General features: G+C 41.2%; 1 protein-coding gene across 5 annotated transcripts in view; it reads left to right on the forward strand.

The window, feature by feature from the left end:
• Window positions 1-25,376, forward strand: part of SLC4A5 (solute carrier family 4 member 5) — a 113,409-nt gene that overhangs the window by 4,972 nt on the left and 83,061 nt on the right. For 4 of the 5 annotated variants that reach the window (XR_008662716.1, XR_008662718.1, XR_008662719.1 and 1 more), the window contains exons 2-4: window positions 10,313-10,526; window positions 12,441-12,507; window positions 23,903-23,983. Coding sequence is in view for 1 of the 5 variants with exons in the window: in XM_055312378.1 (XP_055168353.1) it covers window positions 23,905-23,983 (79 nt within the window). In the remaining 4 variants the exon portion in view is untranslated. The remainder of the gene's footprint in view (window positions 1-10,312; window positions 10,527-12,440; window positions 12,508-23,902; window positions 23,984-25,376) is intronic. The other variant, XR_008662717.1, reaches the window with a different exon arrangement.

Here is a 25,376-nt window from a genome sequence, read left to right on the forward strand (position 1 = left end):
TGGTTCTTTGCTTACTTTGAGCTTCTTCCAATATAGTAAGGGTTATTTCCAGCATCTTCTTGGAGGCTTCTAAGAGTCCAGGAAACATGAGACTTATATAAAAATCCTCACTTCAATTAAGCTTTCCCACAGGAAGGAGGTGGCCTTTCCCACTTACTTCTTGGGCTCTAGGGAATGGGAGGGAGGTGATACCTGAGAAGCCAGGGAGCTAGTCCTCATCTCTCTTCCTAGATATGACAGACTGTGTAGTTCTTACAAATTAGGACTCCTGGGGATCAGCTGTCTATCCAAGAAAGGGTCACTCAGCCCTTGATGAAATTCTAACTTAGAAATCCAGAACCCTGGCAGCCCTGGTGGCGCAGCGGTTTAGTGCCACCTGCAGCCCGGGTGTGATCCTGGAGACCCAGGATAGAGTCCCACGACAGGCTCCCTGAATGGAGCCTGCTTCTTCCTCTGCCTGTGTCTCTGCTTCTCTGTTTCTCTCATGAATAAATAAATAAGATCTTAAAAAAAAAAATCCAGAGCCCTTTAGCTCTGTGGGCTTCTCTGAGAAAGATTTTTTATTGTTGTTTGCTTGTTTTTATTTTTATTTATTTATTTTTTTCACTTTACTGCGATTTGGGCCTGAGCTGAGGAATGTTCTCAGTAGTATCTTATAAGCCCACCAAATATGTCCTTTCTCCCCCGCAACCCCCTAGCTCATTTTGGGCTGCCCAGTCTGAGGAGAGCCATCTTTCTCCATCTGTTGAAGAAGCTCAGTAAGTGGCTTGTTGCATGACTGAATGCCTGCACACCCTCCCCTGAGTTAATCTAATCTTCTCAGAGAGGCAATAATCAAGCACTGAGACGAATTGATGGAGATGCTCAAATATCTTCTCTTTCACCTCCCTGTTCTGTGACCACTGATGGAGGCCAATGTCAATAAAGGAGATACTTCAGCACAGGTGATGTAGTCACATGAAATAGATGGCAGAGTGTGTTCACCAATGTTAATATTCCCAAAACAGAATCAACTGGTCTTGGGTTTTCATAACCTTCATCTGTAGAAAACTTTGCTTCTTGAGCTACTTGAGATATACTTCTCTATCTAAGGAACTGGCCTCTGTGTGTCTTCACCTAATTTATTATCTCAGAATTACATAATTTGGATCATTTTATATAATCTTAAAGACAGGGGCCCTTTATGATTCCTTACTAAAAAATGGGTTCAGCTTTGTTTGAAGCCTAATGGGGCACTGCAGTGTCCACTTGTGGTATCATAGGGCATGAGCTGGGTCTGATCACAGCTCTAACAGAGAAACAGAACATGGTAATCCATACCTACTTCGCCTCTGTGCCTTTTACCCTAAATATGGGCAAACTGCAACCTCATTTTATATCAGAATTCCTTGAACACAGGCTCTGTCTTTTTTTTTTTAAGATTTATTTATTTATTTATTTATTTATTTATTTATTTATTTATTTATTTGAGAGAGAGAGAGAGAGAGAGAGAGAATGAGCAGGGGGAGGGGCAGAAGGAAAGGAGATTCCCTGCTGAGTTTCCAAAGTACTGCCTGCCTGGCTTCTTCTAGCTGCCTAGCCAGTTTTTACCATATGTACATGTGTACACTAGTCATGTTGTCAGAGACTCTGTCCTCATGCACCGATTCACACACCCTGTGGCTTACTGTGTACATGCAAGGCACTTTTCTGGGCTGCAATATGTGGGTAATTTATACATGGGCCCTGCCCTCAGAGAGCTTACAAATCTAGTGGGAGGTGCAAGATATATGAATGTTAAGTAACAGTTGATAGTATTGTGTAACTGTTCCATTAAACAAGCATGACTCAAGGGGTAAAATCAGAAAGCAACTGGATTTTTACCTCTGATTGCTCTTTTAAATTTATTCTGTGGGGTTGGATCTTGTTCTGCCCCTGAATGAAATTTAGACAAGTCACATGGTTGTTGTGGTCACCTTTGGTCTCAGTCAGAGACCAAATAAATTTCAGAAATTATGTCGATCCCAATGAAAATCCAAACTTCAATCTCAATTTAAAATTGAGGCCTCGGGATCCCTGGGTGGCGCAGCGGTTTAGCGCCTGCCTTTGGCCCAGGGCGCGATCCTGGAGACCCGGGATCGAATCCCATATCGGGCTCCCGGTGCATGGAGCCTGCTTCTCCCTCTGCCTGTGTCTCTGCCTCTCTCTCTCTCTCTCTGTGTGTGACTATCATAAATAAATAAAAAAATTAAAAAAAAACTTAAAAAAAATAAAATAAAATTGAGGCCTCTTCCCATCCCAACCTTGTGTTACTGAAGAAGAGAGGCCTATGGTAGTTGGTGGTCTGGATGGAAAGTCCTAGTTTCTACTCTTCCTCATTTATTTAGCTAGCAGGGGTCTATGGATGCTTCTGGATTGTTGCCTGGGGAGGGAAAAGAGGTGAGAGGAGTGGGAGAGTTCTCTCTACACATGTCTGATCTCCAGCCTCAATGGAGTCCTCAGTAGGGACATGGGAATTCTTTTACACATCCCTGGTCTGACCCCTAAAAGGTCAATCTTTCCGCTACCCTCAAAATCCACCCAAAGGCACACACTCCCACCCCTCACTTCCTTCCTCACAGAAGAAGTATATACAGTCAAGTGGGAATTTCCTCTGCTTCTGTCCTCCTGTCATCTCTTCTTCTTTTTTCTTCCATCTTGGATGAAGTTGCCATTTTCCCCTGGTCCTGCTTCAGCCTTTCACCTTTGCTGTGTATCAGGAATCCCCCAGAAGCCAGTCAGCACAGTAGGTTCACGTGGCATGGAGAATGCCAGGGTTTGGTGACCAAGGGTCCTTTTTTTAGGGCTTCTTCTTTGTTGTAGCCCATACCTTATGGCTCCCTGAAATCAATCTCTACATCTAGCATAACTCTAGTCAAAGTAAAAAACGATTATTTTTTTTTTTTTTTTTTTTTTTTTTTTTTTTTTTTTTTTGAGCACTCCACCGTCCTTTATTAGCGCCCCGCCGAGCACCCTGCTGGCTGGGGGTGCAGGACTCAGGGGACCCGGGGAGGCAAAAACGATTATTTTTAAAAAGCATTTAAAGTGATATATTACCTTATTTAAAATTAAATTAAAATTATTTAATTTTTGTAGTAAAATATATATAACAAAATTGACCATTTTAACTACTTAATAGCATTAAGTACATTCACATAAACTGTACAATTCTCACCATCATCCATTTCCAGAACTTTGTCATCTTCCCCAACTGAAACTCTATATCCATGAAACAGTGACTCCTCACTCCCCCTTCCTGCTGCCCCAGATCTATTGTTCTGTTTTCTGTCTCTATGAATTTGGCTATTCTAGATACCCATATAAGTGGAATCCTACAGTATTTGTCTTTCTGTGTCTGACTTATTTAACTTAACATGATGTCTTCATGGTTCAGTGTGTATTAGAATTTCCTTTTAATTTAAAAAATTTTAAGAAACTTTATTTTTAAGTAATCTCTACACCCAATGCAGGACTTGAACTTAAAACCCCAAGCTTAAGAGTTGCATGCTTTACCGACTGAGCCAGCCAGGTGCCCCTCCTTCTTTTTATCTTTTTTTAAATTATTATTATTTTTTTAATAAGATGATTTATTTATTTTTTAAACTTTTTTAAAAAGATTTTATTTATTTGTTCTTGATAGACATAGAGAGAGAGAGAGAGAGAGAGAGAGAAAAGCAGAGACACAGGCAGAGGGAGAAGCAGGCTCCATGCAGGGAGCCTGACGTGGGACTTGATCCCAGGACTCCAGGATCACGCCCTGGGCCGAAGGCAGGCGCTGAACCGCTGAGCCACTCAGGGATTCCCCCCTCCTTCTTTTTTTTTTCCCCCTCCTTCTTTTTAAAGGCTAATATTGAATTGCACGGATATCACATTTTCTTTATCCATTCATCTACAGATGAACATTTGGGTTGTTTCCACCTTTTGCCTGTTGTGAGTAATGAACATTGGTGTACAATACAAGAACCTGTTTGAGCCACTGCCTTTTAACTCTTTAGGGCATATATCTAGAAATCGAATTTATTTGTTTTTGAATAGAAAATACATCCCTATGTGGACAATATAAAAGGGACAAAGGGTTCTACTAGCAGCCCCTGAGCACCTGCCCCCCAGTTCTGCTCCCAGGAATCTTCACTGAAACCAGACTCTTGTGACTTCTTCCTTGAAGAGATTATGCCCCCATAGGCACGCCTGCCGCCCCTCCCCAAATGGTGGCACACCATAAGCACTTTTCTACACTTTGCTTTCCCCCCCTATTTAACAATACTTCTTAAGATCATTCCATAGCACTATTTAGAGTATTCACTCTATTTAAAAGCTTCATAGTTTTCCAATATATAGATAAAACTTTTTTTAATCAGTCTCCTATTGATGGACATTTAGGTTGTTTCCAGTGCTTTGCTGCCACAAACAATGCTGTAGTAATAACAGAATTTAGTGAGTACTTCCTATGTGTCATCCTTAAATCCTTTAAAATCTTTTCCATGTATTATATCACTTAATTCCTATGATAATCCCCTGATATAAATGCAGGGAGGTGGGTAACTGCCCCAAACCACACATATGTCCTTACACAGGTGGGAGTATTCTGTAAGATAAATTTCTAGATAAAGAATGCTACTACCCAAAAGTATGTGCATTTGTAAAGTTTTTTTTATTTTTATTTTTATTTTTTTTCATTTTTAAAGTTTTATAAATATTGCCAAAGTGGCCCCAAAGGGTCTGTGCTCAACTGCAGGGCCACCGGCCATTGTGTGAAGCGGGCCCATTTCCTTCCACTGTCATGGTTATGAAACCTTTTGATATTTGCTGATTTGAAAGTTAAAAAGTGGTATTTCACTGTGGCTCTAATTTTCTTCTTCTTCTTCTTCTTCTTCTTTCTATTTATGTATTTGAGAGAGTGCACAAGCAGAGAGGGAGGGCCAGAGAGAGAAGCAGACTCTCCACTGAGCAGGAAGCCTGACTCAGGGCTCAATCCCAGGACCCTGCGATCGTGACCTGAGCCGAAGGCAGACACTTAACCAATTGAGCCACCTAGACAACTCCCACCACCTTTTTAAATGAGGTTGATTATCTTTTCAAATGTTTAAAGGCCATTTGGTTTACTGATGGCATTTTAAAAACTTGACAAAATGATTCCACAGTTTGTGTAGAGAATCTATGAGCAAGGTAGCCTGGGTTCTTTAAAATTTCCATTTTGCTTCTATATGTTTCTGAATAGTTTATATAGTCACAAGATTCAAGATACAATAGGAGTAAAAGGGTATAGAGTAGACATCTCCTCTTTCCAAGTCTGTCACTAGCTGTCTAGTCCCTAACCCCAAATGCAATCTCGGTTCCATTTCTTGCCTGCTTGTATGGGCATAGCTTGGGCCACACTGTCACCCTGAGCTGTTTCATGTGTGTGAAAGATTAAGTTCAGACATTCCACTCTAACCCCAGCAGTGTCCTCTTAACTCCAGCACCTGACCTTCAACCTTACCAACCCTTTCTCATCCAGGTGAGATTTTTCAGCTCTCTGGGGGCTTCACTTTATTGCCCCAATGGCCTCCAGCTGCCCCTGCCTGGAAATCCTTACTTTCTGTTTCATAGAGCTTAGCTAAGAGTTGCTCACCCACAGGATTGCTTGAATTTTAAAATCTTAACAGAGTAACCATTACTATACTAAAAGGTTTTTGAGAATGAAAGGGGGTACTACCAACAATGAAGGTGGGACAAATGGGCACACGGTGGCTGTCCAAGGCAAACTGGTATGCAGGTTCAACCTCAGTCTTAAGGACAATCACATTTAGTGTGCTGCGTCCAACAAATGAATATATTGTTGCCTTTGTCCACTGCCCAAGCTGCTCCTCTAAATGGAAAAATTTTTAATAGTGCATTTCTCCAATGCTATTGTCTTTAAAAATCTATCATTTGGAATACCAGTTTCAGCCTCTAAACTGACATGTATAAGAAACATTAGTTTATTTTCTAACACTCTCCATCTGTATTCTGAGCCCCCATTTAAAAAAGATGGTGACACTTAAATCCATTTCGGGGTCAGAGTGAGTGAGGTGCTGGACTCTTAGGGACATATAAAGGCCTCCTACATTTGACATCATCTGTTCTTGTCCCATCTAGTCCTTGTTTGTTGGTACCTGCAGGTCCCTGTGGAGCACCAAGTCTCTCTTGATATCTTTGTGCCACCTTGGATGAGGGGGAGGGGACAGCCTTGATCATCATGACCATCTTCTCCCATACTTTAGTCTAGTTTGGTTAGGAGTCTTTCCTATTACCCTAAGGGAAGACGCTCCTTTTATCTCTTTTTTTCTGCTTTCACATACTGAGGCAAAGATTGGAATGATCTGGCTGTTTGGATGGTTAAAAGGAAGGGAAGTAAAGAAACCAGCGGGCTGGCCATTCATTCATTCATTCATTCATCCCTTCATTCATTCATTCATCAATAGGAGGCACTGCCTAATTATTCACAACATTATTTTGCAAGACTTATATAAATGCCTTATATAAGGTGTGCTTCCTGTTTTAACTATTATGATATTATAAATTTCTGTATCTTTTAGGAAAGCCTCCCTAAGCCCATCCCTCAGGCCAGATCAGTTATTTACCAGCTATGTGAATGTGGGCAAGTTCCTTTACCCTCTCAGAGCTTTAATTTCCTATCTGTAAATGTGGATAACAGTAGTTCATATTAATTAAGTGCTTAGCACTTGCCAGGCACTATTCCAAATTATCTCATTTAATCCTAAACAGAAACACATTATTCCTGTTTTATAGATGAGGAAACCAAGTCTCAGGGGTCATAAGTAAGTGCCCAATGTCATGTGATCTCCTGCTCTTAACTACTGCCCAGCTCTTTCCTTCATAAATGATAATAATCACATAGGGTTGCTGTAGGATTAACTGAGGTAATTTTGTAAAGCTCTCAGTCCAGATCCTGGCACATAGTAAAAGCTCCATAAATTCTAAGCTAATATTTTAACCGTTATTTTTTGTCATTTTTTATCCAAAATGTCATTGGAATGGTATTTAAAATTTATATAAATTTATGGATATTTAACATATTTACCCTATTCAATTTTCCCATTCAGGAATATGTTACCTTATTTTATATTTCTTACATTCTCATATGAAATATGCATTTCTAGGCAAGTTTATTTCCAGATGTTTTAGGAGTTTTGTCACTATTGAAAATGAAATCTTTTCCCCCATTATATCTTTTCCTCAGTGTGTGTGTCCCCAGATTCTTGTTAATGAATCACCACCACCCCAGAGAAGTGGCTTTTTCTCTCATTTTAGGCTGACAATACGAAGATCACTTGACCCACATGGTTACACAGTTCAAGAGGGAGTGAGGCACAGGGTGAGGGATGGCTTTACAGGGTGGCTCATGTTGGCTGACAGATCACTGTCTCTGGGCTCAAGAAGTACAGCCTAGGGGAAAGAAGAAGTGGGTTTGTTCTCAGTCCCTCCTGGAGCCTGTCTGAAGAATGAATTCCCAGGTACCTGCAGGTCCTCTGTGGCTTCAGTGATCCCTAACTGAATTTGTCAAGTGATGGCTCCAGTGGCAGGCTTGTCAAGGGCCAAGCTTGCCACCTGGGGAGTGTGGCTTGCTTAAGAAAAGGGATGGCTCATTTTTCTTTGGGAAATGCCTCATCTGTGGAGTCCCTAACAGTTCTTTTGCCAGCCTCTACTCAGGGCCTTCAGAGGGCAGCAGAGAGCAGATGCAAAGGAGAGAAAGGGGTCCCAGGTCTGGGCCTGCAGAAGGATTTTGGTTCCCAGAGAAGTAACAATGACCGTTCCTTTCCAGCAAACTGCCAGGAATACCACTCCCCACCTCCTCAGTATAGACATGGTGTGAACTTCCTGGGAGTATAATAATTATAATATTACTAGTTGATACTAATCATTTTCTGCATGCCAGACATTGACCTAAGATTTTATATACATTGATTCAATCAGTTCTCATAACAACCATGGAGATAGGTATGATTAATATTTCCATTTTTCAGTTGAGGCAATTGAAGAAGAAAATAGATAGGTGATTTGCTCAGCATCCCATAGTTTGTGGAGCTAGGATTCGAACCAACCATCTTATAGGTGTCAGGGATACCTCAGTGAACAAGACAAAGTCCCTGCCATATTAAAGAGAGAGAAAATAATGAACAAAGAAATAAACACATATAGGCCAATAAGGCAGAGTTAAAGACGAGAAAGGAGCATTTTAGATAGACTGGTCAGGGACGACCTTCTTGGATAGATGACATTTGACCAGAAAGCTGAGCACATGAGAGAGCTGAAAGTGGGGAAAGCAGTAAGTGCAAAGGTCCTGAGGTGGGACTGAGCTTGGAATGTTAGAGGAACAGCAGGATGTGGAGTGTGGTTGGTACAGAGTGAGCCAAGGTCTGTGCTATTGCTGGCCACAGGCCACAGCAGTGATTGGGGGTAAATGGAGATGGAAGAAGGAGAGAACCCATCCATTGCATAACCTGAGCCTGGCCTCTTCAGGTTTTTCAGCTTCCCTTTAAGATATCTCTCAGATTTTCTTGTCTTTCTCTACAGTCTTGACATGCCACAGTATGTTCCCTCTTCAACCCTGGATACAGTTCAAAAGCAGCTAAAGCGGACAAGAATCTGGGGCAGCCAGGCTTGTACCACCTCCCAAAGCTTGGCATAAATAATCTGAGATCCCCAAATTGCACATACTGGCATGAGGCTTGCCCAGCTTGTGGAAGACCTCTTGTGGGCAAAAGCTCTAGATAAGCCTGCTTGGGCCCCAGATGAATCCCTGTTCCCACCAACACAGGGATAGAAAGCTCATTTTGTCTTCATGAGACTTCACCCCCTATGCCAGGACCCGATGTCAAACCCGCCTAAGCCCTACCATATGTTAAACCTAGATGGGGTTCAGATAGCATCTAGCCAGAAGATGGAAGGGAATCTGTCCCTGTGAAATAACCACCCCTGTCTGCCAGGTCTCCAAAGGAAATGGAAGCCCAGAGGTCAAAAGCTGCAAATACTAAGAATCTTTGCCCTTCCTCCCTCCTTGTAGCATCCTGGTGATTGAAGTGGGCCCATGTAGAGTACTCTTTTGGCCTGGATTAAAGGCATCCTGGTTTCTAGAATCAGCGGTGGCTGAGCAGTCTAATCCAGGATTCTCGACCTTGGCACTATTGACAGTCTAGGCCAGCTAATTCTTTGTTGTGGGAATATCTTGTGCATTGTGGAAAGCTAGCAGCTAACAACTAGAAATGTGTCTAGTTATTACTAAACATGCCCTGGCAGCAGAGTGTTGGGGGTGGGGTGGGAGGGAAATACTTCTAAGAACCCACTGGGTCCAATCTTTTCCCTTCCTCCTAAGCCAATGCATGGGTCTCAGCCATTACCACTTTGGTAATGAAGAAGAACTGAAAGCCATCAAACATTTGTCCCAGTGCGTAATGCCCTATGGGGAAAACAGTCTCCTTGGCAGTAATATGAAAGAGGCCAGAGGTAAGGGAGAGGAGAGAAATGGGATAGCCAGATTTTCCTTCAACATTTTTCACTCACAAAACTAAACCATGGGGAAGGGCAGGGGTAGAGTTGGCCATAGGTACTATTAGACTAGGTCTGTCTTTCTCCATTCTGTCTCTTAGTCACACACACACACACACACACACACACACACACACTTCTACCACTCTGTCTTGGCTCTCCTCTCCCTCTGAACATAGACTTTCTCCAGAGATGAGAGAAAGCTCAGTACAGGAAAAGAAGGGTAACAGTGGGGCTGATTTATACCAAAAGATTGGCAGGGCAGGAACAAGAGGTTGTGGGTATCAATGAGGGAAGAGTGAAGTGATTCATTATGGGGTCCAGAGCAGAATAGGGGTAAATGAAACCATGTAGGGCTGGTGGAGGGGGAGAAGAGGAAGATGTCTTCATTGGGTTGAAAAGCAGGAAAGAAGAGAGAAAGAGATTAGGAAGTTGTCCACTAAGAGTCTCAACATTCTGCCCAACTTCACAAATATTAGTTCTGCTCCAGAGACTTGTAGAATCACAGGATGTTAGAGCTTGAAGGAAATTTAGAGATCATTTAGTCAAATCAACTCTATGCCAGCTCTTTCATTAATTCTTCAGCATGGGGATTTGAAGATGAAACTTGTTTACAATTTTTCCCTCTCTGCTTGGAATCAAATGAGAAATAGGATACAGAAGTCACATAGGTAGAAGTCAAAATAACTTTGTAATATGTAAAGCTGATTGGAGAATTTGGATTAGAATGTACAACCACAATGAGGCTTCCGAATTTTTCCTCCAGAATTAACCTCGTTTACCCAATACGCGAAGACTCCCTACCTGCAGGGTAAAAACCTGCCCTGGAAGTTTACTGTGAAGAGAGGAGGAGAGGAGCACAGCTTGGACTTTCTCTGAAGCAGGCAGTTCTCAGAAGGATCTGAGTCATGGCACATGCCCATTTTATTCTCCCCAATTTGCCAATTCCCTGAGTCACTCATCCTCAGGGAGGTAGAGAGGTAAGTGAAGAGTACTCTTTTTGGGACTTCAAAAGGACAGAAGCTACTGGGCATCCCGGGTGGCTCAGTGGTTTAGCGCCTGCCTTCAGCCCAGGGCGTGATCCTGGAGACCTGGGATCGAGTCCCACATCAGGCTCCCTGCATGGAGCCTGCTTCTCCCTCTGTCTGTGTTTCTGCCTCTCTCTCTGTGTGTGTGTGTGTCTCTCATCAATAAATAAATAAAATCTTAAAAAAAATTAAAAAACACAAAAGGACAGAAGCTACTACTTTATAGGGAAGGGTAAAGGGCTTAGAAGGAGAGGGATGAATTTCCCCTAACAGTATACCATTTAGTGCAAATTCTATTTCAGGAAAACTGGAGTCCAGAGAGGTAACGTGATTATCTTAAGACTATACAGCTCTGAGAACATAATGAGATCTTTCAAGCTTCTAATGCCACGGCTTTACCATTTCACACTTGAAATCACAGCAGGTCAGCTTCATCCAGGATCATCAGCATAATAATCAGTAACAAGAATCTCCTACTCTGTCACTCAGGGCATCTTCTTGCCCCTTCCTCCACTACCTCCATCAACCCCTCATCACCTCCAGCTATGCCTCATCACCTCCATCCTTACCTCCACCATCTCCATTTGTGATGTCCATTTATGCCCAACTACCATATTGCCACTGCTACCATTCCACCTACCACTGCTCCCTCTACCATTTCCACCACCATTACCACTATCGCTCTTTTGGTTAGCAGGCAACCAGCACAGACCATTTTGGTGGAGAAGCAGATGTGAACTAGAAGCCTACTCATGTGGCTCTGGCCTTAAGAAGTCTCAGCATCTTTAAGATCAAATATCTCTTCAGCTCCTGACGTCCCCTAATCCCTCCAAAAAGATCATCTCAGAGTGTCTTAAGGAGATTATGATAGATACATAAACATAAGTACAAGTGTTTATATAAACTCCTTTTTAAAAAAGATTCATTTATTGAGAGAGAGAGTATGCAAGAGTAAGGGGGCAGGGAAAGGGTAGAGAGGGAGGGAGAGGGACAAGCAGATTCCACGCTGATCCAGGAGTCCCATGTGGGACTCAATCCCAGGACCCTGAGATCACACCCTGAGCTGAAATCAAGAGTCAGATACTCAACTGACTAAGCCACCCAGGAGCCCCTATATAAACTCTTTGACCACAAGTACAGCCAGTCAGCAAGCCAGGGTCTTCCAATATACAATACCAAACCCAGGCCTCTGCAGGCCCCTGGAAGTGCTGAGACCCATCTGTAAAATGGGTGAGCCTGGGGTGGGGGGTAGTGCTGGATCATCTGTAAGGTCTCTTCCAGCTCTAATATCCCTCTAAGACAGAATCCAAAAAGGATGTAGGATAGAAATCATGTAGGGAGATAAACAAGCATTTAAAAACCAAGGCTGGGGACTCCTGGGTGGCTCAGCAGTTTAGTGCCGCCTTCAGCCCAGGGCGTGATCCTGGAGTCCCGGGGTCGAGTCCCACACTGGGCTCCCTGCATGGAGCCTGCTTCTCCCTCTGCCTGTGTCTCTGCCTCTCTCTCTCTCTCTTTCTCTCTCTCTCTCTGTCTTTGTCAACTTATGAATAAATAAATAAAATCTTAAAAATAAATAAAAAATAAAAACCAAGGCTAAAACACAACATTGCCATAGTAAGATCACTAAGCTAATATCCAAGAAGAAATTTAGAGCAAAGTTGTCTGTCTCTAATCATGGCCAGCTCTGTTCAGAGCCTGCTCTACCCTGGTCTGTCAGCCGAGTAGGCATGGGTCCCTTGCCCTGCAGGAGTGTCCCTTCCCCCACCCTGGTCACATGGCTGGCCGCCACTGAGCCCCACAAGTCAATCTCCAATGCCCCAAATACTATTCTGGAAATCACAGAGCGTCCTTCTTACCACCTAACAGCAACAAAGCAAGTGACTCTGGTCTTCCTGAGATTTGGATCCTGGTTTCCAGTGCTAAGAGCGTGAAGGTAAGTTTGCAGCTTGGAGTTTCAGAGATAGTAGACAAAACTATGCAGATAGGAAAAATGTCCTTGACAATATGAACACAGAGTATTTGAGAGTGAGCTTCACACACACTGAGGAGAATACCATGAAAACTAATAAGTCCTCCAAACAAGCATTAGATATTTGCCTTTTCTTTCAAAGATTATACTGTATTAGTCACCTTGACGTCTTGAGTTTTGGGCATAAAACCTCATGGCAATTTAACCGAAATGACATGAAATTCACTCTCTGATACCCTGGCAAGTGAGTTCATTTTTCTGCTCAACTGATGGAACTGAGAATCTTTTTCTCCTAGGCAATGCAAATTTCTGTGGCCTTTGTTAAATTTACAAGACTGGCTGAAATTTTAATGGGAAGTAATCAAAAACCCCGAGACTCGCTTCTTCCCCAGAAAATTATGGGAAAATAGATTATGTCTGTTGATATAATATCTCAGGATAGAAACTAAATATTGGCTAGTCTCCTTCATTACACATTTCTGTTGTTATGTTTGGATACTGTGCACCTGGTTTGGTTACTGGTGGTTTGCTTGGGAATATTTTGTTCGCTTGTTTTCTCTTCCTCTTCTGGGGCATGCATGGGTGAGGTCCTCAGGGCCCAGAGGCAATGAATAAGCTATCAGTTGGGAAGGTGGCCTTTCTCTAGTTTCCAGGCTTAGTCTTTAAAGCCCAGCATGAATGACCCCATGTCATTTTGTCAACTCAGCTCACAAAATCATCCCAGATGAGCTCTCCGGGAGGTCCTTTTTTTTTTATTATTTTTATTTATTTATGATGGTCACAGAGAGAGAGAGAGAGAGAGAGAGAGAGAGAGGCAGAGACATAAGCAGGATCCATGCACCGGGAGCCCGACGTGGGATTTGATCCCGGGTCTCCAGAATAGCGCCCTGGGCCAAAGGCAGGCGCCAAACTGCTGCGCCACCCAGGGATCCCTCCAGGAGGTCCTTTTTTGAAATACTTTGAGCTCTCACAAAAGTTCACTGGATACTACATTGGGCTGGTCTCTGTTCTTAGGCATAATAAGGTCAAATGGTTAAAGGATAGGATGGGAGGAAAACCTGACTGATGCATGTGGCCCAACCTTTTTCTAGCTAGTTTTTTCCCCAGACATATGGATGTCTAATCCTAAGGATTTATTATCATATTTTGCCCTTCTTCCTTAATAAACTATTTTATTCTGTTTGTTTCCAGTCTCTAGAGCAAATATCTGGAACAAAGTGGATTTGTGTCTGTGTGGCCGGGGAGGTGGCAGGGTCAAATGGCCCAGGATTCAATCACCAGGGTTTGGATAGTCAAAACATGTTGTATGCCCATAAGGTTGGCTGTATCATCACCTCCTTGCTGCAGTGGGCATGTAGGCTGCTTAGGGCAGGGACCCTGAGTGTCTGTTCCCTGGTGTGGCTTAGCCTTACAGGCTGAGGGCATTGATTTTGTCAGCAGGGTTTTTACTCTGAGGGATCCAAGATGGGATTCCAGGCTGGTGGCAGGGGCAGTAAAGTGGAATCGATCCCTTAAGTGACTCAGGACTGATGAGAATTTGGTCTGATCCCTCACTGTAAAGCCATACTTCCCCCCAGGGTCTAAAGATGGATGGGAGAATAATGATGAGGGAGTTAAGCAGTGGAGGTGCTGGTATAGGAAAAACTGCTGTTAGAAGTTCTTTCATTTGCTGCGTGCCAGGAGCTGCTATGTTGCTAACAAATTTCTCTGGCAACATACTGTAGTGGATAGCTGTACTGGTTAATATTCTTGGGATGCAAATAACAAATCAACTGAAGCTAGCTAAAGAGAAACGAAGAGATTATTTTAAGGCATTGAGAAGGTCTTGGAGATGGGAATTCAGCTAGACCTCAGGAAGGGCCGAGAACTAAGTCTGTGGCTTCTTCCCAACCTCTCTCTCAAGTCTTCACTTCTTTATTTCCTCTTCTAGCCCCCCTACCTCCCTTCATTTTCTCCCTCCCTTTCTCTTTCCCTGCCTTCCTTTCTTCCTTGGCTTGGGGAATCAAAGAGAATCCAATTTCAATCTTAGTTCCGCCATGGCCGGCCCTGTGACATGGGAAAAATTACTTAATTCTCTGAATCTCCATTTCATCATCTGTAAAATGGGGGTGAAAATTATGCACCTCACTGAATTTTAATCAGGATTAAATGAGATTGTGAAAGCAAGATACCTGACATTCAATTAACATATATTATACAAAATGGTGGAGATAGAAATTCTGTTTCAAGGGTTAGGTCACTTTTGGACATTTTTGTGATGAGCTGTGCAGCTGCTGATTACAGCAGTAGTTAACCTAAACACTTTGCGTACAGTCAGCACTCACTTGAGTGGTTTCAAATGAATGGTTTCTGCTGAAGATGATATGGGGCAGCCTGAGTTTTTCTCCTACTTCTGCATACTCCTGGAAGGGAGCTTCTCTCAAGTTGTGAGGAGGTAGGCTCCAGTACAGAGTAAGTGTGGAAGGAATGGTCTGAACTGGTGCAGAACTGGGAGGTATGCATTTACCTGAATATGGACTACATTACATCTCTATGCCTCTATAGTTTCATTAAGTCTTCATCTGTTTGCATCTGTTTGTCATTTTGCACTCACTTCTGTTTGGCTTCCAATCTGAAAATCCATAGTACTTCAAATATGAAAGAATATGTTTTTAAAACATGCTGGAAAATTATATTTCATTTGTATTAGCCAGGCCAGTTCAGAATTAACTGACTCAGGGAGTTACAGTGTTACCAGTACTCTGTTTCTCTACTTTTTTGGATGCTTCCCTCCCTGGGGCAAGCAACATAGTGGCACCCAAGCTAATCAGCTTCACAGTGCCAAAGCCAGAGCCAGAGCAGACAGGTTTTGGATGGATCAAATGGAAACATTCTAGGGAAAATTCTGATTGCCCAGGTTTGGGCTTGGGATCAGCGAGGAACCAATCTCTGTGATGGGGGGGATGAGGAGTATTTGATTGGCCAGGCTGGGTCGCATGGCCTTTCCTGTTTATGGTTGGGGAGAGGTGGAGTGAACCCCACCTGGGTGGTGGTTTTATACGGGAAAGAGGGTCTGTTACTCAGCTTATCTTTACTCCACATGCTATGAGGGTTGAGGAAGATAGCAACTCTCAAAAAAAAAAAAAAAATCACCAAGCAGTTGGAGCTACCAGTGTGTCCTTCCTAAGCTTACCAATTCACAATGCCCAGTTTGAAAGCAAAGACGTGATATTGTTATGTATGTAAGCTTGTGTGAAGTAAACTCCGTGTATGGTGATTCAGTTTCATAGAAAATATAAATCGGAGTTATTTCCTTAAAACAGCAGTTCTTTTGGGGATCCCTGGGTGGCTTGGCGGTTTAGCACCAGCCTTCGGCCCAGGGCGTGATCCTGGAGTCCTGGGATCAAGTCCCACGTCACACTCCCTGCATGGAGCCTGCAGCCTCTGCCTGTGTCTCTGCCCCTCTCTCTCTCTCTCTGTGTGTGTGTCTCTCTCTTGAATAAATAAATAAAATCTTTAAAAAAAAAAGGAAAAAGAAAAAAAACAGCGCCTCTCAATGTGTGGCCCCTGGATCATCAGCAGCTTCAGCATCAAGTGGAAACTTGTTGGAAATGCAAACTTTTAGTCTACACCCCAGACCCACAGAATCAGTAACTCTGGGGTGGAATCCAGAAATCTAGGTTTTAACCAGCCCTCCAGAAATGCTTGTTAGGCATGCTTATGTTTGAGAACTCCTGTGAACCAGTTTCTTAAAGGTTCTTTGTTTTGTAGTTCTCCTGAATATTTAAACATGATTCACTTTGAACAAACAGATTTAACCATGAATTTTCGGGAGGATATAATTATCACATAATGAGAGTATATGTGTCAAATTATTTGCCTTAAAATGTTTAAAATAGAAATAATAAATGACCATAATTAAAAATCAAGTTAACACATGTAAGAGCTTATTTTTTTTTATTTTTATTTATTTATGATAGTCACAGAGAGAGAGAGAGAGAGAGAGAGACAGAGACAGAGACACAGGCTCCATGCACCGGGAGCCCGATGTGGGATTCGATCCCGGGTCTCCAGGATTGCGCCCTGGGCCAAAGGCAGGCGCTAAACCGCTGCGCCACCCAGGGATCCCCCATGTAAGAGCTTATAATAAAAAATAAAAAAACTCCATTCCAGCTTTCTAAACATTCCACTGTTTCATTTCCTAAAGATGATCACCTGAAGTTCTTTTAGCTTTTTCTATTAGCTACTGACACCCCCTCTAATAATATATACAGATTATATATCCTGCTGTTTATCAGAGTTAGATATTAGCCACCTATGGGTAAATAATTTTCTTATACCACACCCATCTCTTCTTTGTTCGCCCAATGTAGATATATCATTGTTGCTTTGTTTTTTTTTAAGATTTTATTTATTTATTCGAGAGAGAGAGAGAGAGAGAGAGAGGCAGAGACATAGGCAGAGGGAGAAGCAGGCTCTCCGTGGGGATCCCAATGCAGGACTTGATCCCAGGACCCTAGGATCACAACCCGAGCTGAAGGCAGATAGATGCTCAACCACTGAGCCACCAGGCGTCCCTATCATCATTCAAAAATCAATGTTTAGGGATGCTTGAGTGGCCCAGTGGTTGAGCATCTGCCTTCGTTCAGCTCAGGGCGTGTCCTGGAGTCCCCGGACTGAGTCCCACATTGGGCTCTGCCTCTCTCTCTGTGTGTCTCTTATGAATAAATAAGTAAAATCTTAAAAAAAAATCAATGTTTTACAACTGTGTACCACAATCACATTTAATTTCTTGCAATTTTAATCCCTCCCCCACTCCGGTATTTCTAATTGCCTTTCTTTCTATCATTTTCTGTCTTTGTCACTGTCTTAAATTGTTCCAAATTCTCAAGGAATGTATCAGATCTCTAGCATTTTGTCTTTTCCTTGGTGGCTCCTTCTGAAACCTCATTTTTAGCACTTCTGAAGAGGGACTGGGATTGTGGCACAGCCACCATCTGGGGACCTCCTCCCTTCATTATTCTTCAGCTTGGAGCCCTTTCCTGGATCCCATTATCTTCCCCTTCTTCACTCATCATGGTAACATACTTAAATAACTTCCTAGGAAGTTATGAGAGAGAAGTAAAAATGATTTCTTACATGTCTGTAATATCTTCTACCCTCTCTCTTGCCTGGTAGTTTGGCTGAGAAGAGAATGCTAGGTTGGGAATTATTCTCCCTCAGAATTTTGGATGCACTGTTCCATCATCTTTTGTTATTCAAGTTGCTGATGAGAAATAAGTCTGATTTTTATTCATTTGTAGGTGACCTGTTCTTGTTTCTTTCACTCTAGAAGTTTTTAGGGTTTCTTTTTTCTTCATCTTCATTTAGTGCTCTAAAATTTCATAATGATATATCAAAGTGTGAGGATTTTTCCTACCAGTCATTCTTTGTCAGGGTATTCAATTGGCCCATTTTATTTGAGACTGGTATGTCATGGTGTTGGGGAGTTCTCTTATTTAAAAACAAAACAAAACAAAACAAAAACTCGGGATGCCTGCCTGGGTGGCTCAGCAGTTGAGCATCTGCCTTTAGCCCAGGATGTGATCCCGGGATCCAGGATCAAGTCCCACATCAGGCTCCTTGCAGGGAGCCTGCTTCTCCCTCAGCCTATGTCTCTGCCTCTCTCTCTTACTATATCTCTCATGAATAAATAAATAAAACTCTTTAAAAGAACTCATTTAAAAATGTTAGTAATAAAATATTTCGAACTTGTAAATGTAAGACATTCATTACCACTGTCCAGAATTAGCAGATATTAACATTTTATCATATTTGCTTCATATCCATCTATCTCTATCCAAAATATTAAAGAGGGGCACCTGGGTGGTTCAGCTAGTTAAGTGTCTACTTTTTACTCAAGTCGTGATCACAGGGTCCTGGGATAAAGCCCCACATCAGGTTCCAAACAGGGAGCCTGCTTCTCCCTCTCCCTTTGCTGTTTCCCCTGCTAGTGCTCTCTGGCTCTCTCTCTCTCTCTTAAAGAAATAAATAAATAAAATCTTTTAAAAAGCCAACAACTAACCCCCCCCCCCCAAATATCAAAGATGCAGCTAAAACAGCAGCATTAAACCTTACCTTTCCCCAGAAGTAAACTGAGTTAGTGTGTCTCATTCCTCTGGGTGATTTTCTGCTATTGCTTATAAATGAAGCAACAAACAATACAATTTAAAACAATGTTTTAAAGTTTTATATAAATAGTGTCATTTTGTTTTTGAAATTTATATATGTGAGCACACAGAAATCTAGTTCATTCATTTGAACTCCCCATAGTATTCCATTAAATCTCAGTTAAGGTCTTTATTTTTAAAATTAAAAAATAAATAAATAATAACATTATTATTATTATTATTTCTTTCTTTTTTAAAAAATATTTATTCATGAGAGACACAGAAAGAGAGGCAGCGACACAGGCAGAGGGAGGAGAAGCAGGCTCCATGCAAGGAGCCCTATGTAGGACTTGATCCCAGGAATCCGGAATCACGCCCTGAGCCGAAGGCTCAACTGTTGAGCCATCCAGGCATCCCTATTATTATTATTTCTAAGTAGGCTTCACACCCATTGTGGAGCCCAACACAGGGCTTGAATTTACTACTTCAAGATCAAGACCTGAGGGGATCTTGGATGCTGAACTGGCTGAGCCACCAGGCACCCAGGGAAGGTCTTCAGCTAAAAGTAACATAAAACTTGGCTAGCAATTTAAATATACAAAGTAGATTTCTTTTCATGTAACAGGAAGCCCAGAGATAAGCAGTCTGGAGCTCAGTGACATTATCAGGAACCAAGATTTGTTCTAGCCTTCTGCTTTGTCCTCAGCCTGAGCCTTTGCTCTTCATACCTGTCACATCATTGTTGCAAGAAGGCTGCTTCATCTAGAAGTCTCATGACCGAGGTCTGTGCAGGAAAATAGGGAGGGTAATTGGCCAAACGTGCATTCCAGAAGCATCAGTCACTATTTATTAGGAAAATAAAAGTTTTCCTGGAAGTCTTACCCAAGGGACTTCCATTTAAATCTCACTAGCTTAATAGGGTTACATGACTACTCCTAAGATTGGTTAGGACAAAGGCCATACGATTGCCACAAATAATTTACGCAGATCACAATTCGTGCCTGAAGTTGGGGAAGGTGAATACAGCTGTGAAGGGCCCTGTGTCTCTATCTGAACAGAACAGGCAACACAGGAGGGATTGGATGTTGGAAAATGTAGCAGACACTGTTACATGACCACTCAGGGCCCATTCTCCCTGTTTTTCTTATTAACAGAACCTAATTTTATTTTTCCAGTAAATACTGCCTCAGAGTCTTTTGTCCTATGACCGACCTAGGTGTGGTTTTGAGTAACAGAAAAGTTAACTATAGTATTTGAACAAGTAAGTGTCCTAATTTTCTCCATAACAAGAAAACCAGTGGGGGCTGTCTAGTGCTGTGAAGACATTAAGCTTCAGAATCCTTCCTCCCCTTGTTTCCACAATTAGCATTGGCCTTCATTTCCATGATGACAAGATGGCTGATGCACTTCCATGTATAATGTCCATGCTCCAGATACAGAGGTGAAATAGTTTGCCAGGTAAAGTACAGTTTGCTGAGTTAAATTTGAATTTTGTATAAATAATAAGTAATCTTTTTGGTATAAGTATGTCCCCAATACTGCAATACTTATACTAAAAATATTTTTTTAATTTTATTTATTTATGATAGTCACAGAGAGAGAGAGAGAAAGAGAGGCAGAGACACAGGCAGAGGGAGAAGCAGGCTCCATGCACCGGGAGCCCGATATGGGATTCGATCCCGGGTCTCCAGGATCGCGCCCTGGGCCAAAGGCAGGCGCTAAACCGCTGCGCCACCCAGGGATCCCTATACTAAAAATATTAATTGTGCATATTAAACTCAGATTTAACTGGGAAAACTCTATTTTTATTTGCTAAATCTGACAATCTTATCCAGGGAGGAAGAAGAAAAAATGGAGGAGCTTTCTTCTGCAGAAGCTTCACCCAGGAAGAGAATCTTTTCCTAGGTTCTTTCTCTTATATCTCTTTAGAGATTGTTGAAGGGCATTAGGGGGAAGTGATTATTTTTAGTCAGCCACATTGCTGCCCTGAATAAAATCAGAGCAGAAAGAGGAATGGACATCAGGCAAGTAACTAGCACTGTCCTCTACAGGTGTCTTACAACTCCCATCCCCCTGACAAATCCTTATCTCTCCAAATACTTATATCCAATGTAGATATTAAAAATATTTAATAGCCCATATGACATTGGCACTGACCAATCAGAATAGATACCTGAACATCAGCCACAAGCAACAACACATGCATAATACTACACACTGGTGGAATACCAACCCTGCTTATGTCAGTTTTTGGTTAAATTAATATTTTTATTTATTATGACTATATAAATATTGCTTGCATTTGAGTTACATAGTGTTCAGTAATCACTCCTCCTTTCCATGACTCTTTATTCTTGAAAAAAATTTTTCTTGGAGAACCTGTGGAGAGCCTGATCTAGATGGACCCACTGCTCTCTGGACTGCTACACGGCTTCTTTGCAGGGCCTCCTGTGCCAATCTTATGTGGTAAATCCCATTTTCTAGATGCTATATCCCTTTCTTAGATGCTCTTCTATCTTGCTGGAGTTCTTCCTTCAACCACTTCCTGAAAAAAGTGCATAAATGGTATAGTTTTATGACATTTCTTGTTCAAAAAATGTCCCTTTTTTACCCTCACATTTGGTATTTTGGTTAGGACTGGAATTTTAGGTTGGAAATAATTTTCTCATTTTTGAAGGCCTAACTGCATTGTCTTATAGCTTCTGTTGTGTCTAATGCTGGTTTTCAAGTCTGATTCTTTGTTAGGTGACTTATTTTCTTCTTCTGGAAGGTTTTTAAGGTCTTCTCTTTATATGTAATATTCTAACACTTTGTAATATACTTAGAGGGGATTTTGTTTTCAATTCATTTTCCTGGGCTCTCAATAAATTCTTTCCACCATGAAATTAAAATCCATCAGTTTTGGGAAATATTCTCATGTCCTTGATAATTTCCTCTTCATTATTTTTTTCTGATCTCTTTGAGAACTTCTGTTGCTTTGATGTTAGACCCCGGGATCAATCCTCTGATTTCTTTGTCCTTTTCCTACAATTTAAAAAACTATTTGTGTTTGTGCTCAATTATCTCACATAATTTTTCAACTTTCTGTTCCAACTCTTTTACTGAAATTTTTCTTCTAGCATATCTTTAATTTTCAGGAGTTCTTCTTTATTCTTTAAAAGTTCCAGGTTTATAGCATTCTACTTTTCTTTTTGTTATGGAGATGATGTCTTTTCTAGGCTACTTTCAAGTATCTTCAGATATGAATTATATGCTTTTTAAATGGTTCTTTAGGTGCCTACACTGCTCCTGTTTCCCTGGACTTCTTTTCCTGTTTGTTTTGGTTTCTGTCATTCAATGATTCTTGGCTGGCTATCATTTTGGAGTGGAGCTGCCAAACAACTGTTTGGCAGGCTGGACTTACTGAGTGATAGACTCCTGGTGGGCAATTGGGTGGAGCCCTCACCATTTGTTAGAGGTCCCCCAAATGTCAGAATCTGTAAGTCCTCCAACCTCCCACCTGGAAGTGTAAGCTTCTTTAGTGTTGTTCCAGTCAAGTAGGCAGAGAGCTGGGTTGCTAACTCCTTTGCTTATATCCACCCCCCACCCACATCTCAATGAAATGACTCCTTCTTGCCCTTAGTTACCCAAAGATGTTCTGATTTAATTCCTCCTTATTCTAGAAGGGGGCACATTTTAGGAGCCTAGGAAGGAGAGATCTGAGTGTTTAACTGACTCCTTATGAAGATTGTTAACCAACTCTCTGGCTTTTTTTTTTTAAACTCTCTGGCTTTTAATTCTTCCCTGTATTCTAGTCTTTAGATGTATCTACTACCTCCAATTTCCTTTTTTTCTACTTTTGAAAACCACTTTGAATCAGTTAGAGACTCTCTAATCCTTGGAGGTTCAGATAAAACATTTTTAAAAACCTATCTGCTCCTGGTGTTTTTCTTTTCACTATAGAAAAAAACTCAGACATAACAAAAATAGGAAAAAATATAATGATCTTTTTGTACTTATAATCCAGTTTCAATAATTATCCATGGAATATGGGGGAGGCTGTTTGTAATGACTTTCCCATAAACATTTCAGTTAATGGTTATTGGTTATTGAGGTTTTCTAAGTCAATTTTGATCACTTCTATTATTTTCTAATAAAATATCCATTTATCAGCTTTGTGGCTAAGAGCTTTAATTCCAGAAACAGATTGTCTGGGTTTGAACCTCTGTTCCTCCATTTGGGCAGTCACTTAAGCTCTCTGTGCCTCCATTTCCTCACCTGTAAAATGGGAATAATAATGTTAGTTATTTCATAAAGTTGTTGAGAAGACTCAATTAAGTCATACTTCCAGAGCATTTAAAATAGTTCCTGGCACATTGAAATGGTAATTATTATTTTATTATTATTATCATCAAAGTTAAAATGTATTGGCATGAGGTCTTTCATGGCATTCACTTTTAATTTTTAAATTTTCCACTATATTTTTAGTTATGTCTCTTTCATTCCTAATATTGTTTATTTATGAATCTTCTTTTTTCTTCTTGATTAGTTTTGCATAGTTTGCCCATTCTAATAATCTTTTCAAATAATTACCTTTGGGTTTACTAACCATCTCTATTCTTGTTTCTGTTTCATTATATTTTGGTTTTATATTTTATATTTACATTTTTCTACTTTCTTTGAGTTTTCTCATGTTTTTTTTTTTCTAGGTTCTTCAGCTGAATGCTTATCACATTTATTTTCCTTCCTTCCTCTCTTGCTCTTTCCCTCTTTCCTCCCTCCCTTCTTTCCTTCCTTCCCTGTTTCCTCTAAATATGTTACATCCCATAAGTTTCAATATTTAGTAGATGTAATTGTTATTAAGTTCTAATTATTTAATAATTTTCATTGTGGTTCCCTATTAAACCCATGAGTAGAAATTACCTTTAGTTTGTAAACTTATATATATGTGTATACATATATATTCTTAATGTAGAACTATGATACAGATTCTTTGAAATTTACTAAGGCTTTCCTGTGAACTAGATATATGCTTTCTATAAATGTTCCATTTGTACTTGAAAAAGAGATCTGTTCTCTATTTGTTAGAGACAGATACTTGAGCTTCTTCAATTTGTTTATACCTTCTGTTGCCTTAAGTTTTTCATCTGCCTTAAGGTCTCCACTATGGATGAGGATTTGATCATTTCTCCTTGAAATCCTACCTTTGTGTTTTATATATTTTGAGGCTATTTTCATCTTTTACTTTATAGTTATGAAGGTGGAAGAAGAGAAGGCTGGGGTTGGGAAGCTGGATCCTGCTAACTACAGGAGGAGATGTCAGGATCCAGAAGGTAAGGTCATCTTGAGAATTTCATGCAGATCCTAGAAGGGTCTGATAATTTCTTAAATATCCTTATAATACCCATCTAGCGGGGGAATCTAAAGAGCTAATCCCTTTCCCTGACCCATCCACAGTATCTTCTCTGGATCCAATGGGACCAGGTTTCACTGTCTTAAAGAGATCACATAGTGGGGAGACAGGAAACTACTACTTTGTTTCTATGGATTAGGGCATAGCATCCCCAACACAGAATTAAACTTACATATTTTTACAAGATCTACAAACCATACAAGATGCCAGCATTATATAGATTCTAAAGCTTAGTTAAAACTAGTACGAGAGGATATTGAGTGGGGCTATCTGTTGCTCCAAAATTGCTAACTCAGAGACCCTAAGTTCTTACATTCTACAGAGAAGCAACCACAGGACTTATGAAGACGAAACCAGACAGGCTACTGCCCTGTCACTGCCCCAGCCCCACTTGGAGGGAAACACTAATCTCCCTACTCACTGCCCCGCTGGATGCTTGCTGAGCTGCAGAATGTTAAGAGCCATTCTGGGGATGTCATTGAAGAATACAGTGGAAGAGTTCCTAGAAGAACTTGACATTGTCCTGAGCCAAACTGCAAGATGTTCACAGTGAGTGGAGAGGTCCCATAGAGCAAAGGACAAAGCTTGAGAGAGGGCTAGCCATTTTCCACAATTTACCAGCTACACAATAACACTCTGATGATTATGATGGGAGCCACGAGAAATGGGACAAGTTAGATCCAAGGCAGAAAGTAAAATATTTTCCTGACAGCTATCTCCCCTGATTTCTTTAATAATCATATTTTTCGTGGTATAGTCCTTACAGTGTTCATAATCATGTTCCCATATACCATCTTATTCTATCTTCTCAAAAACCTTGCCCAGAGAGTAGAGAAAGGATTTTATTACCACATTAGAGGTGAGGACGCTGAATCCTAGAGAGGCAGATGTTCATGGCCACAGAGCAAGTGAAGAACAAGCCAAGGAGCATCCAGGGCATGTGACTCTTGGATAGAGGCCTTTGTGATATATCAGCTACTTCTCATTTCTGTTCCTAGCCTCAGTGGTGGAGAATAAGAACTCATCTGCTAAGCTCTTAGATTAAAACTACTTATCTCTAAATTTTGGTGTCCATGGCTTACTCAAATTTCAGCTTGCTTAAGAAATGGTAGACTTAAGCAAGGAAAGTCCCACCATATTGGAGGGAGAAGAGGGAAAGGAGGAGCCCCAGTCATTCTGATATTGGTGTACTAGAAAGCAAGGTTTTATTTTAAAAAACATCTCCACCTCACATTCCTGGTTACACTCAAGAAAGACTGGAAGTTCGTAGGAGTGAACAATGAGGTAAGTTCAAGTGAGCTGGGCTCTGAAGA

Source organism: Nyctereutes procyonoides, unplaced genomic scaffold (genome assembly GCF_905146905.1).
Source record: "Nyctereutes procyonoides isolate TBG_1078 unplaced genomic scaffold, NYPRO_anot_genome, whole genome shotgun sequence".
Lineage (NCBI taxonomy): Eukaryota > Metazoa > Chordata > Mammalia > Carnivora > Canidae > Nyctereutes > Nyctereutes procyonoides.